The following is an 18,627-nucleotide window of genomic DNA, read 5'->3' as shown; positions in this document are numbered from 1 at the left end:
AGAGTGTACATGATAGTTATAAAAAACATTTTGCTAATTTTTAGAAAATTCTTAATAATTTACAGTATCGAAATCAAAGTTCAAACAGTCTGTTTTCCACAATTCTAATTTCGATACCGTAAACTATTCGAAATTTCTTGAAAATTAGTGAAAAGTATATTATAATTATAATGTAAGCTATCATACAAAAAAGATTAGTAATTTTTTAAAGTCTCAAAAATAAAAAAATGTCCCTCCAATAAGAGCAAAAGTGATCTCCTACCTTCAAAAATTACTACATTTTTATATTCGTTACCTTATATAAGTTTAGAAGAAAATAATTAAATATATAAAAAAATATTTTAATTTCAAGATGGGGATAGTTGGCGTGTCTATTAGTTTGAAGCTGTTTAGTCATATTCGTTAGCCCCGTCAGTGTTTGATTTCTGGAAGTATTTGGAACAAGTCCAATTAAATCTCATGATATAAATTTTTAAAAAAATCACTAAAAAATAAATATTATATATAGTATACAGTGGCGGACCCAAAAAATTTCTTAACCGGGGGCGAGAATTTAAAAAAATAAAGAGCATAAATATAAAAATATACATAAAAAAATAAATTATTGCAAAATTTAGAAGAATATAAATATTAAAATATATATAAAAAGGATTAAATTGTAAAATTTAAAGGATATAAATGTTAAGATATATAAAAAAGGACTAAATTGTAAATATATATAATATATAAAAAAACTAAATAATGAGGGTGGGCCCACCCTAGTCATAACGTGGGTTCGCCACTGCATATATATTTATATAAATAAATAAACTTTTCTGAACCAGCATTTCTAAGCAATTTGATGTCACTTTCAGATCTGAGCTATGATCATCATACAACTTTTTACTCTTCTAAAAAAAAAACCTTCAATTTTTAACTGTTAAATAAAAAGGTACTAATATATTCAATCACAATATTTTGGCTGTAATTTTTTAATATTCATTTCACTTTAAGATTTAATTGATAAATTTACTTACAAAACTAAAATCTAAGGTAGCAATAAGATGGTAGAAAGGACGAATGATGGGGGAAGTTGATTTCATTTTATTTACATTACCATTTATTATTTCAACGTAGCAACCAAAGCCAATCTCAGAGGTAGTGTTTTGTTATATAGTTCTAGATATAATAGTGAGTTGATAGTGAACCATTTTTGCTTCTTCTTTTCCTGTGCCAAATACTGATTTGCACTTTAACTTTGATTTGTATTTGGGATAATGGCTGCAAAATTAATAAAGTGATTACAATGTTACAATTCTTGCAATTAAATATCCATCCATGTACAAAATTTGACATCATTACTTAACTGCAAGAATTTTAACTAAATTTTACCATCTAAAATTTTATATAAATATTTAACTGCAACATTTGTATACTTGTATCTACTTGAGTAGTATTATCCATTTCCCTTTGTTTTTCCTCACAATCAAAAGCATTAATGGAAGGGGTTAAAGAGAGATGGGGAGACGGAACATAAGAATTAAGTAAAAAAAAATGAGATTGTTAAATATGATGTATTTTGGATTAAGAAACTGATCTTGAATGATTTGTGGCCTACAATATTTTGGTCAACCGCTGATCCTTTACACAGAACGGGTTAAAGTTTGATATCAATAGAGGTTCAACTGTACATAATGTCTCCCAGTATTTGGACAAAACCAGGTGACATTTCTCACCGGTATGTCAATAAATATATCGTATCATACTCACCAGATGGATTTCATTTACCCAAGAAAGCCTTGCTTCAGGATCATTTGAAACAATTTCGTGACTAGAAGTGTGCTTTATGGCATGCGTACCTTTCAACGCCAAAAATAAATGTCTCGTGCGGTGAAGTCCAGAGAAGCTCCAAGCGCTTTAAGCCTATGACTTTGGTGCTTGAAATCAGTCAGAAACTGAAAAGGTCTCCCTATCTTTCTTAATCAAAATTATATGCCCTTCTGCAGGATGTTCTGCACCATATCAAGGAAATGTGAATTTCCGCATCAATCATCCCTTGCCATTTCTTCCATGGTGAAGTAGCGACTCTGTGATCAGTCCGGGGCCGTTGTGTGTTTTTTTGGTTTTGGCCTTATCAACACGAGCTTTGCGGACAGCATGCTGGATTTTTTTCTCGTGCTCTTTGAGCATCTCATCAAGGTTTCCTCCTGCTGGCATCAATGGTCCAGAGTAGTGAATTCGGTTCTTCTTAAAAGCATAACCCTGAGACAGAGCCGAAGATAAAATGAGGATTATTCAAGGTGTAGAACACTTTTTTTTTAGTAGCAAGAGAAGGAAAAGAAAGTTCTCAAAATAATTTGAACCAATCTTTCATCAGTTAAATGTCTTACCGCAGAAGGCTCCTTCTCCAATGCTGGTTCATCTTTATTCTTATGTGAAGACCTTGGCCTCTCCAGCAAATGGTGAGACCATTCCTGTTTTCCAGAAGAATCACCACCATTCAGCTGACTATATCCACCATTGATACGCTCCTCAGGCCAGTGTGAATTCATACTGGTCTCTCCAGAACTATCAAACCATGATTCACTTCGTGCTGCAACAGAATTGGAAAATCTGGACAGTTCAACTGCTCCATGATGAACATTAGATCTTGGTGTCCTCAACTCTGCACCACTCCTAGACTGGCCAGCCCGTGCATTCATATTGTGAGATCCAAAGGCACTCAAGAGCATAGACTGCCCAGAGAGGGGGATACCATTTCGTGACATATCTCTGGGAGGTTCAATAGGGAAGCCAGAGCCTCCCTCCTCTTCATGATTAAACTTCTCACTGACACTTTTAGGGTTATGCTGTCCTTTATGCTTCTGGATTAAAACAATAAAATAAAGATGTTCAATATCAAAGGAACTCAATTTCAGCAACAGCACCATGCATTAAGTTTCTTAAATGAACCACCTTCAGACCATTTAAAGATACCTGTATTGATGACTGCAACTCAGCATTGGCATCCGGTGCTGGCACAGCCTTGGAGACTCTAGAGCCCTTTTTAAGTGATTCATATCCTTGTTCTTTACCAACTGCTTTTTGCCTGGTTATAAAATGAAAGAATAACAAGTGTTAAGTGCATACAAAAGAATCTCATTCTTAAACTAAACATTATAGTAATGTGAACCTTAAACATAGTGAAGATCACAAGTCGGTGACTCTGAAAATCTAATTCAGTTCACCAATATTTAACAGAATCATGAGTTGTTATTGTCAGTTTCTTGAGAAAAAAGAATTTCCATGTCCTACTACTCCTAGCTAATAAAATCATATCCTTTTTCTTTTCTCAAATCATTATCATTTCCTCTTAAGTAAGCTTAACACAGAAAGAAATCAAAGCTTTGGATACACAGATTCTGATACTAATATTTAAAAAGATTTTTCTCTCACAACAACAAAACCAGAAATTACATGTTCCTTCATCTAATTTGTTAAAGCAGAACATAACTTGTCGGTAAAGCCCATAACCAGAATGGCATGCATAAAGTGTCGAGAAAAAGAATCAGCATATGAGAATAGCTCACCTTCTAGCTTCCTCATCTCGAAGCTTGGCATCAAACTCCTTGCTAGGTGGGTACTTTGGCAAAGTTAATGGATCACAAGGGAGAGGCTTCATTGTGAAGAACTGGAAAAGAAACCTCAGGAGTAAGAATTTAACTTAAAGGAATGAAATGGGTGGTACTATAAACAAGGTGAAAACTGATATCCAATAATTTAGACAACCAAAGGAATAAAAAGCAAGATTAGCACTTGCAAACAAATTGGATTTAGGTTTTATCTAAATCATCACTAAAAAATGTCACTTTCAAAATAGAACATCCAAAAGCAAATGGTTACAGACAATTAATAAAACAGACCACGTAAATACAGTGTTAAGATTAGATAAACAAACTGTACACTGAAAGATGGAAAACAGGATTCCATTTTTTTTCTTCCTTCCAAAGCACATGTTTTGTGAGCTTAAAATACATTAACGACATAATAGAAATGGAGAACCTAATTTAAACAGGCAATCAATACCTCACTCTGGAGTGCAGAAGACGCTGTTCCACGGCCTTCAGGTTCTACTGCAAGAAGCATCTCCAACAGGGATAATGTTGATGAAGGGAAGTCATTGAATGTTTCAGCAACACAACGCTTGTAGGGATGCGTAGGTTTAAAAATGGTTGCATGGGGCAACTTTGATCTCTTCCAATATTCTTCAGAAGGTGACCCACAAAGTTTGAAGATCTTATGCAGCTGCTCCACCTATATGAAGAAAAATAATATTCAGTGCACAATCAATCAACATCAACACAATAGGTTAACTATGTTTGAGGCTGAAGCAAGCAAAGGAAAGAGCATTTTACAGAAATGAATGACAAAATTGGATTTGGTTAAAAATAAGTTCCTTTCTGGAAAAATAAATAGACAAAGACTGGTCCAACACATTTGAATAATTAAAAGCAATTCTTTCTTTTGCTTTTTTTAAAAAGAAGAAAAAAAATCTCAATAGACATTAATGGTACGCTTAAACTGTGTAATTCACGTTAGATTTTGATAAATCTACTAGGTAACATTAAAACACTCAAAACTCTAAGCCGTGTAATATCTGTGCATATTCACAAGAATGAATAACACAACAGCCAAAAGACAATTGCATTTCTTAAAGCTTACTAACTACTGACAATGTTACTTTTGAAGAGGGGTTCCAAGAGGAATACAATGTTTGACACAGATACTTCAATAGATAAAACACAGAGAGAATTGCTTATAATGTTTAGACCAGTGGAGGAAAAAAAAAAACCGAAAAAAAGTACCTCGGTTCTTCCAGGCATAATAGGTTTCCCAGCAAACAATTCTGCAACAATACAACCAGCACTCCACAAATCCACAGCAACTCCATAGTCTGTAGATCCAAGCAAGAGTTCTGGTGGCCGATACCACAAGGTTACAACACGACTTGTTAGAGGCTGTCTTTGATGAACACCATAAAAATTTGCCAGCCCAAAGTCACCAATCTTCAGATTTCCATAATTGTCAATCAGAAGATTTGATCCCTTGATGTCACGGTGCAAAACACCTTGACTGTGACAATGTTCAAGACCTTGAAGAAGCTGCCGCATATAGCATTTAATCTGTCAGCCCAAAGAGAAAGGTGAACATGTTAGTTGTATAGATGATACTAACAAATACTCCAAGTTCACTTGTAATGAAAAACACCACAAGAGAAGCATAAAGATGCAATTGTAAGAATATCACCGGATATTTGTTTTTAATGTATTTCCCTTATACAAGCAACAAACACAAAACAATTTGATACATAATGATAAATTTAGAAACAAAATCCATTGTAGCACCAGAAGTTACCATGACAAAAGGTTGTGCAGAACTAGGACAACCTTTGAAGATAACTAATTAGGTATTGTTATCAGTATGAGTCTTCATATAATAACTCTAAACCACATAGCAAGATTCAATCCAGAAGGAGTTATCTTCTTCAATAGGTGCCAAGCAGTGTTCTTGCAGCATCAGTATACATAAAAGCTACTTTAGCGTCTAAAGATACAGTATTGAGCTATATGTAGTAGTTAATGTCAATAGTCCAATACTTAAAAAAGCTTATCACACTAGAAAGACTCAACAAACCTGTGCTTCTGTAAACTTGACTCCTGGTCTTGATGCAAGCCCTGCAAGATCATGTTCCATATACTCAAATACAAGGTATAAGCTTCCAGATACCCTTGAGGTGATTAAACCTTCAAGCTTCATGATATTTGGGTGATCAAGCCTACGCAAAATAAGAATTTCTCTAGCCATAAACCGAACACTTTCTGGGTCCATAGTAGCAAATCGAACCTTCTTCAATGCAACTAATTTGTTTGTTTCAAGATCCCGAGCTTTGTACACACTGCTATAAGTTCCTTGGCCAATCTGTGTCATTTCCAAGGCCCGGGAGAGTCAATACTAAAACCAGAAGTGATATGGAAATGAACCAACATAGAAGTAAAATAAACATTGAATATTTACTCAAGAAAATTCCCTCCAAGATAGAGCATAATTAATTATTAGATACAATCAGTTTAATACTATGTCAACAATAAGATCCATGTGTCAGAGTTTGTTGATTTCCTTAGTAAGTCTCTCTCTTTATGAACTTCACATCTCTCATTAATTGTTAAGGGAGCATTTTCAGACTTGCATACTTCTATATAGTTATGAAAAAATAAATTAATTACAAAGAGATAATGATATTCTCCAAGTGGAATAGAAAACCATAACTAACAAAGAACACTCATTTTTTCTATGAAAAATTGGCACTAAACAATACGACGCATCACCGTTTTTAACCACACAATTGTAAATAATTTAGTCCCAGTGTCCCACTTTCTGAGACAATGTGTAGTTGAAAAATTATCCAACATCACTCAATGCAAGTTAAGGTGCAAAAAATAAGTACCCTTCGCATTACTCCAAATCTATAACAACATTTCAAGCTGTAATAAAGTAGTGTCTGCATGCTCGTTATCTTTCAATACATGATGTAAATGACAATCCTTAAAGTCAGCTAGAATTTAAAACCCATTAATGTAGGCCCACATAAGAACACACGCTTTCAAATACCAAGCACGGTATACAATGTTGTGGACCATAGCCATTTAATCTAAATTAATGTTCTATCTGCCAGCTAGTTTACAAAGTACAAATGAGAAAACAAAAATTGTTATGAGATCTAAGCCTACATTGCTTCCAACTTCTATTAATATCCATCATGCACAATTATGAATAACCAAGCATGATGAAATATAGCAATGTAGTGGCGCCTGACTACCAGAGCCCAGAGAAAAATCTCATTAATCCAGATTCCAACAAACAGGTAGAAAATTAATTATTCTAAAGATTAAAAAAAACGCTTGGCTATCACATATAGACATCTTGGTATGCACAAATGTAAAGCAATTAATGAATTATGCCAAAGTATCCATCAGACTGTGATCATAGAACAGCCAAAGCATGGAAGGATATAAGGAAAGAGATTTAGCAAACAAATTATTGTAATAATTTAGCTAGAAAAACATGAATACAGGTACAACCGTAGGAACCACTACTAATAGCATGGAATGGAAGAACCAAGATAATCAAACAACTGATCCAACACAAAATCAGATATAAAATCAATGTGAAAATAGACCTTTTCCAGCTTCTCAAACGATTCTGCCTTGCGAGGAACCCACCCACTGATAGCTTCTCCAGCCACAGCAGTAAGCCATGAAGGCCATCCAGCAATAACCTGTGCCCCTTTTTCCCCATTGGTGACGCTTGTTGCCCGAGACACCCTGGTATGTGCCTGCCCCCCGCTGCTCCCTCCAACTTCCATAGATGAAGGTTTTGGAAGCTGGGGCTTTGTGAGGTTCTCACTAACCACTGCCCTTTTCCCAACCTCATCTGATAAAACAGGAGCAAACCCAACATTTTCTTCTGTTCTTGGATTTGAAATCAACCGAGCAGTAGCATCATTCCCACTATTGTCAATCCCTGCATGAGCTTCTAAACGCTTCTTCTTCAAATGCTTATTTGGCTTGACTTCCTGGTTTCTCTCATTATTCTCAGCGTTATATTGATTCGCTAAGCCTTTCGAGCAAATGCAGCCCATAATTCCAACCAAAGCTACTCCATAGCTCCAAGTTCCAAACCAGAAATTACAAAATCACTCCGAACCAAAAACAAAACCGAACTTTTTTCTATAAAACCAGTCGTGACACCATTGAACTTGAGTAATGATCCAAACCCTTCAAACGAAATTTCCTTTCATCCACAAATTTTTTAATTGCAGCAACTCAAGTCTTCAAATGGGAAAGAACCCAGATCCCCAAATCTCAAAAACCCCGACCGAACCTATATAAACTAGGTAGAAGCCAAGATCCCAAAACTGAAACTTGAAGAACCCGGATCACCAATTAAAGGTAGTAGCGGTCGAAAGGACGACCCGAAAACCCAAGTCGTTTTACGACGATAACCCAGATCCAAATTTGAGAAGTATGACCAAGAATGAGAATTTCTCAGAACAATCAAATCAATACAAAAGGAACAGTAATGGAGAGAATTCAGGTACCAACCAAATTTCTCTGTTGCAAATTAGTGCTGAAAGGCTAAAAATAGAAGACGGAATCCAACCAAAACCCGAAAAAGTTAACAAACTGTAAGCTTATCCCAAATTTGAATAGATATGAATATTGGAATGTGCGTTGTGTGACAGACAAGACAGAGAAAGATTCTTGGAGAGAGAAAGGTAGAAGAAGGAGAAGAGATTTTCGAATCAGGTTTGATGCGAAAATCGCGAAAAGCCAATAAAATAACCAAAACAATAAAAATGGAAACGGGAAGAGAGTGGCGATCTTCTCTCTCACCCAAGAACACTGTCTACAACTCTTTCAAATTTTATTTATTTTTTTCAAAATAAGAAACAGAGGGAATTGAAGAATTATTTATAAAATTATTTTTATTAATAATAATAAAGGGTAAATTGAAGATTTAAAAGTGAGAACATGACTTAAAAGGAAAATTGACTTATGACTTGAACACTTACCTTCTAATTGAGAACAAGGAAAATTGACTTTAAAGGCATGTTTTTATTTATTAATATAATTTGAAATTGTCATTTAATTGATATTAAAGATTTTTCCAAAAAAAAAAAAACATTCCATAAGCTATATACTAGAATATAAATATTTAATTCTAATATTAATCACTTTTGGAATTGCAATTTTTAATTAGCAAAGAAATCGTGTATACTCAAATCTCTTCGATATAAAAAGTAAATAATAGAAATTATTGGTTTTAAAAGTTTTTTTTATTAACTTTAAGTGTGTATTTGGAAAGTCATCTTGTAATTGGAATTGAGTATAATTCGGAGTAATTACTAGATTTAGCATATTTGTCTTACCATGTAATTACACAGTAACTATGTAATTTGAAGTAATTAAGGGGTCTCAATTACACTCTCTAATTCTCATAGGCCCATGAGAATTTGGTGGGGAAATTTAACTATTTATACTTAATAGTGTCTAATATTAGTAAAAAAATCCTAGCATTATTCATCATTTCAATTTTATGTTAAACATTCCCCTCATACCCAAAATACCCCTCCCATTATATCAAGAATCATTTTTGCCTTCTATTCCTCTCTCTTCTCTCTCTCTCTCTCTCTCTCTCTCTCTCTCTCTCTCTCTCTCTCTCATTCTCACGAAATCCTCACCAAAACCCACGAATTTGTATCATTTTCTTGCTGAAATCGTTGTTAGTCATCTCTAATGTCTCTGTGAACCCCCCAATATCAAAGGCAACATCTATTTTGAGGGTTTTTGGAGGAGAAATACCATGGGTAAGAAGATTGTTCAATTTTTGTGTTGGGTATTGTTTGTTTACTTTTTTTTTTTTTGTTATTTCGAACAGATATGAGCTTATATTGGTGTGTTTTTTGGGTTTGTTAGAGATATTTCGCGATCTGTGTTTTTCTGGGTTTTCTACAACTTTTGTGCTCGATAGAGGCTTAATGGTATGTAGAAGATAGTTCTTTCATGAGCTCGATGCTGCTAGACATAGTTCGATTTTAGCTCGATAGGGGTTCAATTGGACCCTAGAATATTTGGTTTAGTAGTTTTGTCGATATGTGCTCGATAAGGGCTCGATAATTGGCAGATCGGTATGTCATGTTAAGAGTTCGATGCTGCTCGATTGTGGCTCGATGGTGAGTGCTCGATAAGGGCTCGATGAAGGTTTTGGTTAGGGTTATGTTTGGTTTAAGAACTATTAGCTCGATAAGAACTCGATAATATCTCGATGAGAGCTCGATAATATTATTTTTCATGACTTTGTGAAAAATTTACAGTTTTTTTAACAATTTCTTTTTTTTTTTTCCAACAGATTTTTCATTGTCTACGTTTTTGTATCTTACAATGGTGTTTGGGAATTAGAAGGGAAGAAGTGGATTTTCAAGGACCCTTAATGCATAGTGATACCGATGGAGGATAATGTAACTGTAACAACCCAAAATCCCTAATGTGGCTTATTGCCTGGATTAGGGGGCCAGAAGGGTCATAATTGATTTATTATGTCATTATGTGATTATATGCATGATTCTGTGAGTTATAATATTATATGATGATAAATGCATGCATGTGGGTCCACTTTTCATTATAAAGGGTATTTTGGTAATTTGGCCCGTTGAGGGCATATTTGTATATTTTCATGCATGTTGGTGAGATATGGGTGAGATCACATTATTATGTGGATATGTTCGAGCCATTCGGCATGAGACGATCCTAGGGTGCAATTTAGCGGTTTTGTCATAACGGGGTCAATTATTGGGATATTGGATAATGAGAATAATTATTTGATGATATATTAGGAATTAGTGAGATCAGGAGGAAATTCTGGGAGTTTTGACTATTTTACCCCGGGGGCATTTTTGGGACCCCAAGCATTAGGATTTACTTGAAGTTACTTAAGCTTGAAGTAACATGTCAGAAGGAAAACTATGTTCAAACACCTTTTCTCTTTCTCCCGTTATCCATTTTTACTGTTCGTCGCATTTTCAAAAGGAACTTGAGTTCTAGGACTCGGATTCATGTGAGGATCGAGTTATAGCAATTTTGGGGAAGATTAGAAGCTTATTAACCGAATGATTTAGCGAGAAACGACTTAATTTGAGGTAATTCAAGCTTTAAGTTTTTAGTTTTTGAGTTTCTAAGCTTTGAATTGGATTTTATGTGTTGATGAGTTTTTGAATTGTTTGAGCCTCGTGTTTTTATAGTTTTGGATCATTGGGATGTTTGGGAACTTTGATTTTTGCATTTGGAGATGTTTGAGTAGGTTTTTGGAAGGATTTAAAAGAGAAAAACGAAGGTTTTTGGTTGGGTTCCAGGTGGGGCCGCGGCTATGTAGGGCGTCGCGGCCCAAGCTTAGTGCAGAAGAGAGGTGGGGTTGCGACGCTTGGGAGGCGGGTCGCGGCGCGTGGTGCAGGTGCTTGTGGCTAGTGCCTCTGTCTGGGAGGCGGGTCGCGGCTCAGTAGGGTAGGGTCGCGGCGCTTAAGGGCATTTGTGGCCAGAATGGTGTTTTAATCGTGGGAACTCAAACCTAAGGCCTCGGGATTGTTCCTACTACCCGGTTTAGTAGGGTTCGACGTCCCGGAGGCTAGGTCTTGGTCCGGGAACCTTTTATTACTCATTTTATTGATGGGAGTTTTATATGTGGTTATGACTAGGTGACCGCTAAGGGACTTAAGGACCGATCGTTCTCAAGGGTCGTTCTTTTATTATTTCACGCTCGAACTAGAGGTAAGAAAACTACACCCAGTATGTGACATGCATGTTGAGTGCTCTATTTGTGGACATTGATTGCATTGTAAATGCTTAGCAATCTTGCTTATCTGTGAATGGTACTGACTTATTAGTCAGAAACGGCAATGGTATCAATATTGACTATGAAGTTGTGACTTATGAGTCAAGTTCGACAATGGTACTGAGCACTGGTCGTATGGAATTAACTTATGAGTCAAGAACAGTATTAGGGTGTTTAATGCAAACCGAAAAGATTAGATCTAATCGACATAAGCATTATCATCATAAGAATGAAATGCTTGACCGACCTTAAGTTCGATGAAAACAAAAGCACTTGTCTAGTCTAAAGGCTAGTTATTTAGAGCAAGAGCCAAAAGGCTAAGGTGACCTACACGTCACATGGCTGAGGGAGCGGATCCCCAGAGATGGACTCATTAGCCATCTATTCAAGAAGCAGAACCCTAGAGATGGATTCATTAGTCATCTATACAGGGAACAGATCCTTGGAGGTAGACTTATTAGTCACCTATCAAGTGTGTGACTCATTAATCACTTAAACAACGTGTGATTCATTAATCACTTATCTGATTAGGGCTACAAGCCACAGCATGATTACCAGAATCACTATTGATATTCACTTATCTGATTGGGCTACAAGCCCCAGAATGATTACCATAATCATTTATTGTTATTATATACATGCAGTAATAAGTTTTCTTGTTGAGTCTTGGCTCACAGGTGCTATGTGGTGTAGGTAAAGGGAAAGAAAAGCTCACCCAGCCTTGAGTGGAGAGCTTAGGTGGCGATGTGTACATATGCGGCCGCTTGACCACCACGACCAAGGTGTTTCTCAGGGGAACTAGGGGTTAACCCTATATTTTGCCGCTTAGGTCGGCGGGTTGTAATTTTTACACTATAATGACCATTTTGGATTGTAAATAACTTGTAAACGCTTTTATGGGCTCATGTACAGTTTAATGTTTTAAATAAAATATATCCATTCCTTTTAATATAAAATTTTCACCCTGGCCTATTAATAATACCTAGATGCATGTTTATAACATAATGACTCGTTTAGCGAGTTAAGAAGTTCACACTAACGGTCTTGGAGTAACCAGGGCGTTACTACTTGGAATCAGAGAGTGCCAAGGTTTAAGGTTCCTGTAGACTGGCTGGGCATGTACACTTGCCACTAAAGTCAAGCTCGACTCATGGTTTGGTAACTATTTATGTGGTTATGTGTTTAACTGCTTAAATAGAATATAAATGCTTTACCTACTTACATGAGATATATTGATAAGGCTGGGCCTTGACTATTGCATCATAAGCAAGAACGTGTTTATTAGTACTGATATTTCTAGAACATGCTTATTAGTATTGTTAATTGTTGAATTATTAACTGATAAGTGTTGAATGTTAAATGCTATGATCATAAATCAATTTGTTTATATGTATGATTGTGGAACATTGATGAATATCTGCTTGTTCTAGGACCGTGAGGCTGCAAGAGGTTTAGTTATCACTGCCTAACTGGTCGCATTGATTGTTTCAGCACAGTATAATTTGTAGATATGATTCCAAGACAGACAGATTCATTAGCTGGCTAGGATGACCAAGACCAGAATGACAGACAGGGTCAAGAGAATGACAAGAGTCAACTTCCACAGTCAGTTCCTCAAGAGTGGCATCAGTTGCTGGTTAATTTACAGGCCAGAGTTTTGAGGCAGGGAGAAGAATCCACCTCCTCAGACAACAACAGGTTCCTGCAGGGAATGTTTTGCCAAAGGCACCACCTGTATCGGTGCCAATAGTTGAACAGCTGCTAGAGGCTAGAAGTAAATGGGAACCTCTTTATGAAAGGTTCAGGAAACAGCAACCTCCAGTATTTGAGGGTAGTGCAGATCCAGGAAAGGCAGAGTAGTGGATGAGTATGATTACCACCATCCTTGACTTTATGAGGGTGTTTGGTAATGAGAGGGTGGCCTGTGCCATATACATGTTTCGGGAGGATGCCCGAATTTGGTGGGAAGTTATATCCCAGACCAGAAATGTCAATGCCTTGAGTTGGGAAGAGTTTCAGACTATGTTCAACGAAAAGTATTATAATGATGCCATCAAGGCTGCAAAGGCTGAAGAGTTTATCAGATTACTTTAGGGGAGTCTATTAGTGACTGAATATGCTCTAAGGTTTGATAGATTGGCAAAGTTTTCCATAGAGCTGGTGAGTCCAGCTCCAAGTCTTGATAGGCGACCACGTGGTATTACAATGGGCTGCCAGGGTGGCAGTGAGGCCTAGAAGAATTATCCTGAGTGCCCTAGGTGCAAGAGGCACCATATGGGGGAGTGTAGGGCAAAGACTTGCTTCTTATGTGGGGCAGTGGGACATTTCAAGAAAGATTGCCCAAAAGTAAGAAAAGAAGAACCCAGAAAGGCGGACAGCTAGACCCCAGCTCGAGTGTTCGCATTGACTCAAGCAGAAGCTGAGGCTTCACCCTCAGTAGTTACAGGTCAACTTCTTAGTGATGGAACCCCTTATATTGTTTTGATTGATTCTGGGGCTACACTTTCTTTTGTTGCTAGTAGAATTATTGATAGACTGTGTAGACCATGTGATTATTATGTTGTAGGGTTCAGGACTTTGTTACCCACTGGGGAATTAGTAGTATCCAGAAGACGGGTCAGATCTTTACCAGTGACAGTGGAGGGCAGAGAGTTGTCAATTGATTTAATAGAGTTAGTTATGACTGACTTTGATATGATTCTTGGTATGGGCTGGTTAGTGAAGTATGGGGCAACCATAGATTGCAGAAGGAAGATGGTAACCTTTGAGCCTGAAGGTGAGGATCCTTTGGTGTTTGTTGGTACTATGCATGGACCCTGTATACCTTTGATTTCTGTTTTGAGGGCTAGAGATCTTTTGCAAGGAGGTTGCATAGGATTCTTAGCCAGTGTGGTGGATATCACTCAGGTCATGTTAGTGAGACCAGAGGATAGTAGACTAGTTTGTGAGTTTCTGAATGTGTTCCTAGAAGATTTACCAGGGTTGCCACCACACAGAGAGATTAAATTTGTGATAGAACTGGCACCAGGGATTAAGCCAGTGTCTAGAGCACCTTACAGAACAGCCTCAGCAGAGTTAAAAGAATTGAAAGTATAGTTGCAAGAGTTGTTAGACTTAGGTTTTATCAGACCTAGTTTCTCACCTTGGGGTGCACCACTTTTGTTTGTAAAGAAGAAAGATGGTTCTCTGAGGATGTGCATTGATTACAGAGAACTGAATAAGTTAACAATTAAGAACAGGTATCCTTTGCCAATGACAGATGATATGTTTGATCAGTTCCAAGGTAAAAGGGTATTCTCAAAGATAGACCTTTGATCAGGTTATCATCAGCTGAGGGTCAAGGAGGAAGATATACCGAAGACTGCTTTTCGCACTAGATATGAGCATTATGAGTTTTTAGTCATGTCCTTTGGGTTGACTAATGCCCCAGCTGCTTTCATGGATTTGATGAACAGAGTGTGCAAGGATTATTTGGACCAGTTTATGATCTTCTTCATTGGTGATATCCTGGTTTATTCTCAGTTAGAGTCAGAGCATGAGCAACATTTGAGGTTGGTTCTACAGAGACTGAGGGAGCACAGATTGTTTGCAAAATTCAAAAAGTGTGAGTTCTGGTTATCTTAGGTAACTTTCCTTGGGCACATTGTCAGTAAGGAGGGGATTGAAGTGGACCCAACTAAGATTGAGGCGGTTAGAGATTGGCCAAGGCCAAAGATTGCTTCTGAGGTTAGAAGTTTCCTTGGGTTGGCAGGTTATTACAGATGTTTGTGGAAGGGTTCTCTAAAATCACTACTTCATTGACTAAGATAACACGCAAGAATCAAAAGTTTGTATGGTCAAACAGGTGTGAGAACAACTTCTAGGAACTGAAGCAGAGGTTGATTGCAGCTCCGGTTCTGAGTCTTCCAACAGATCAGGAGAAGTTTGTGATATACTATGATGCCTCACATCAAGGTTTGGGTTGTGTTCTGATGCAGTTAGGCAAGGTGATTGCTTATGCCTCACGTCAACTGAAGGAGTATGAACAGAGGTACCCCACTCATGATTTAGAGTTGGCGGCTGTGGTCTTTGCATTAAAGGTATGAAGGCATTACCTTTATGGAGAGAAGTGTGAGATCTACACTGACCACAAGAGCGTGAAGTACTTCTTCATGCAGAAAGACCTAAACATGAGACAGAGGCGTTGGCTGAAGTTAGTGAAGGATTATGACTGTGAGATTCTGTATCACCGAGGAAAGGCCAACGTGGTAGCTGATTCTTTAAGCTGGAAAGGTCCGGGACAAATTTACAGTGCAAGGCTGATATCCAGAGAGTTAGCAGAGGATATGGCCAGAGCTTGCATAGAATTGCTAGTGGGCAATTTGGCCAACATTACACTACAATGTACATTGTTGGAAAGAATCAAGGAAGGTCAAGTTGGGTGATCCACAAATGATCAAGATTAGAGAGGATGTTTTAGCTGGAGTGTCCAGAGATTACACAGTGTCTAATATGGGTTTGTTGAGATACAAGGGACAGATATGTGTTTCGTTAGACACTGCTATAAGATAGGAGATTCTGGATGAATCTAATACTACACCTTACTCTTTGCATCCAGGCACCACAAAGATATACCAGGATGTGAGATCATTGTTTTGGTGGTCGGGGATGAAGAGGGATGTAGTAGAGTATGTGGCTAAATGCTTAACATGTCAACAGGTCAAGGCTGAGCTTCAGAGGCCAGCAGGGTTGTGCAGCCTCTAGATATCCCATAGTGGAAATGGGAAGACATCACGATGGATTTCGTGGTGGGGTTACCCAGGACTGTTGGTCAATATGATTCAGTATGGGTTATTGTGTATCGCTATACCAAGTTAGCTCACTTCTTACCAGTGAAGACTACATATATAGTTGACAAGTACGCAAATCTCTATGTGAGAGAGATCGTGCGTCTTCATGGAGCACCGAGGTCGATCATGTCAGATCGGGACCCCACTTTCACTTCCATGTTCTGGGGAAGTCTACAGAGGGCCATGGGAACATAGTTGAAGTTCAATACTGCTTATCATCCTCAGACAGATGGACAATCTGAGAGGACGATCCAGATATTAGAAGACATGCTGGGAGCATGTGTGCTGGACTTTGGTGGATCCTAGAGTAAGTATCTACCTTTGATAGAGTTTTCCTACAACAACAGTTATCAGTCTACCATTGGGGTGGCACCTTATGAGATGTTGTATGGTAAGAAATGCAGATCTCCCATTCATTGGGATGAGACAGGGGAAATGAGATACTTGGGTCCTGAGGTAGTTCAGAGGACCAATGAGGCCATTGAGAAGATTAGAGCTCGGATGCTCGCTTCTCAAAGAAGACAGAAAAGTTATGCAGATCCCAAATGTAGGAACGTGGAGTTCCAAGTGGGAGACTATGTCTTCCTTAAGGTCTCGCCATGGAAAGGGGTGAGACAATTTGGGAAGAAGGGCAAGCTGAGCCCTAGGTTTGTAGGTCCATTTGAGATCCTGGAGAGGATTGGTCAGGTGGCTTACAGGTTGGCCTTACCACCGGCACAATCGGCTGTGCATAACGTGTTTCATATCTTAGCTCTTCGAAAGTATTTATCTGATGTGACTCATGTTTTGAGTTACGAGGATCTAGAGCTTGAGGCAGATCTCTCCTATGAGGAACAGCCAGTCTAGATACTAGATAGAAAGGAAAAGGACCTCAGGAATAAAATATACCTTTGGTTAAGGTATTATGGAGGAACAGCAAGGTCGAGGAAACGACTTGGGAGCTGGAGTCAGATATGCAGAGTCAGTATCCTGAACTGTTCAGGTAAATTTTGAGGACGAAATTTCTTTAAGGAGGGGATAGTTGTAACGATCCAAAATCCCTAATGTGGCTTAATGCTTGTATTAAGGGGCCAAGAGGGCCATAATTGATTTATTATGCCATTATGTGATTATATGCATGATTATGTGAGTTATATTATTATATGATGATAAATGCATGCATGTGGGTCCACTTTTCATTATAAGGGTATTTTGGTAATTTTGCCCGTTGAGGGCATATTTGTATATTTTCATGCATGTTGGTGAGATATGGATGAGATCACATTGTTATGTGGATATGTTCGAGCCATTCGACATGAGACGATCCTAGGATGCAATTTAGCAGTTTTGTCATAATGCGGTCAATTATTGGGATATTGGATAATGAGAATAATTATTTGATGATATATTGGGAGTTAGTGAGATCAGGAGGAAATTCTGGGAGTTTTGACTATTTTACCCTGAGGGCGTTTTTGGGACACTGAGCATTAGGATTTACTTGAGGTTACTTAAGCTTGAAGTAACCTGTCCGAAGGAAAACTACGTTCAAACACCTTTTCTATTTCTTCTGTTATCCATTTTTACTATTCGTTGCATTTTCGAAGGGAACTTGAGTTCTAAGACTCGGATTCATGTGAGGATCAAGTTATAGCAATTTTGGGGAAGATTAGAAGCTTATTAACTGGAGGATTTAGCGAGAAACAACTTAATTTAAGGTAATTCAAGCTTTAAGTTTTTAGTTTTTGAGTTTCTAAGCTTTGAATTGGATTTTATGTGTTGATGAGTTTTTGAATTGTTTGAGCCTCGGGTTTTGATGGTTTGGATCATTGGGATGTTTGGGAACTTTGATTTTTTGATTTGGAGATGTTTGAGTAGGTTTTTGGAAGGATTTAAAAGAGAAAAACGAAGGTTTTTGGTTGGGTTCAAGGTGGGGCCGCGACTTTGTTCTAGGGCGCTGCGACCCGAGCTTAGTGCAGAAGAGAGGTGGAGTTGATGGGCCTTGGGATCGCAGCGCTTGGGAGGCGGGCCGCGATGCATGGTGCAGGTGCTTGTGGCTGGCACCTCTATCTGGGAGGCGGGCCGCTGCTCAGTAGGGTGGGGCTATGGCACTTAAGGGCATTTGTGGTCAGAATGGTGTTTTAATCGTGGGAACTCAAACCTAAGGCCTCAAGATCATTCCTACAACCCGGTTTAGTAGGGTTCGACGTCCTGGAGGCTAGGTCTTGGTCTAGGAACCTTTTATTACTCATTTTATTGATGGGAGTTTATATTTGGTTATGACTAGGTGACCTCTAAGGGACTTAAGGACTGGTCGTTCTCAAGGGTTGTTCTTTTATTATTTCACGCTCGAACCAGAGGTAAGAAAACTACACCCAGTATGTGACATGCATGGTTATTGATGAGGCATGTTGAGTGC

At 37.9% G+C, this 18,627-nt stretch overlaps 1 protein-coding gene across 1 annotated transcript; it reads right to left on the bottom strand.

Annotated features, from left to right (window-relative positions):
* Nucleotides 1–1,524: 1,524 nt before the first annotated feature.
* Nucleotides 1,525–8,466, bottom strand: LOC133801101 (probable serine/threonine-protein kinase At1g09600). Its single transcript, XM_062239250.1, has 8 exons — nt 7,196–8,466; nt 5,653–5,937; nt 4,824–5,141; nt 4,045–4,272; nt 3,549–3,649; nt 2,956–3,067; nt 2,370–2,843; nt 1,525–2,241 (listed from the first exon to the last, which is right to left on the bottom strand). Exons 1-8 carry the CDS (start codon nt 7,655–7,657, stop codon nt 2,029–2,031), a joined length of 2,193 nt encoding a protein of 730 aa, XP_062095234.1. The 5' UTR covers nt 7,658–8,466; the 3' UTR covers nt 1,525–2,028.
* Nucleotides 8,467–18,627: the final 10,161 nt, after the last annotated feature.

This window comes from Humulus lupulus, chromosome 1 (genome assembly GCF_963169125.1).
Source record: "Humulus lupulus chromosome 1, drHumLupu1.1, whole genome shotgun sequence".
Lineage (NCBI taxonomy): Eukaryota > Viridiplantae > Streptophyta > Magnoliopsida > Rosales > Cannabaceae > Humulus > Humulus lupulus.
The sequence above is the reverse complement of the archived record's forward strand: the minus strand, read 5'-3'. Positions and strand labels throughout refer to the sequence as shown.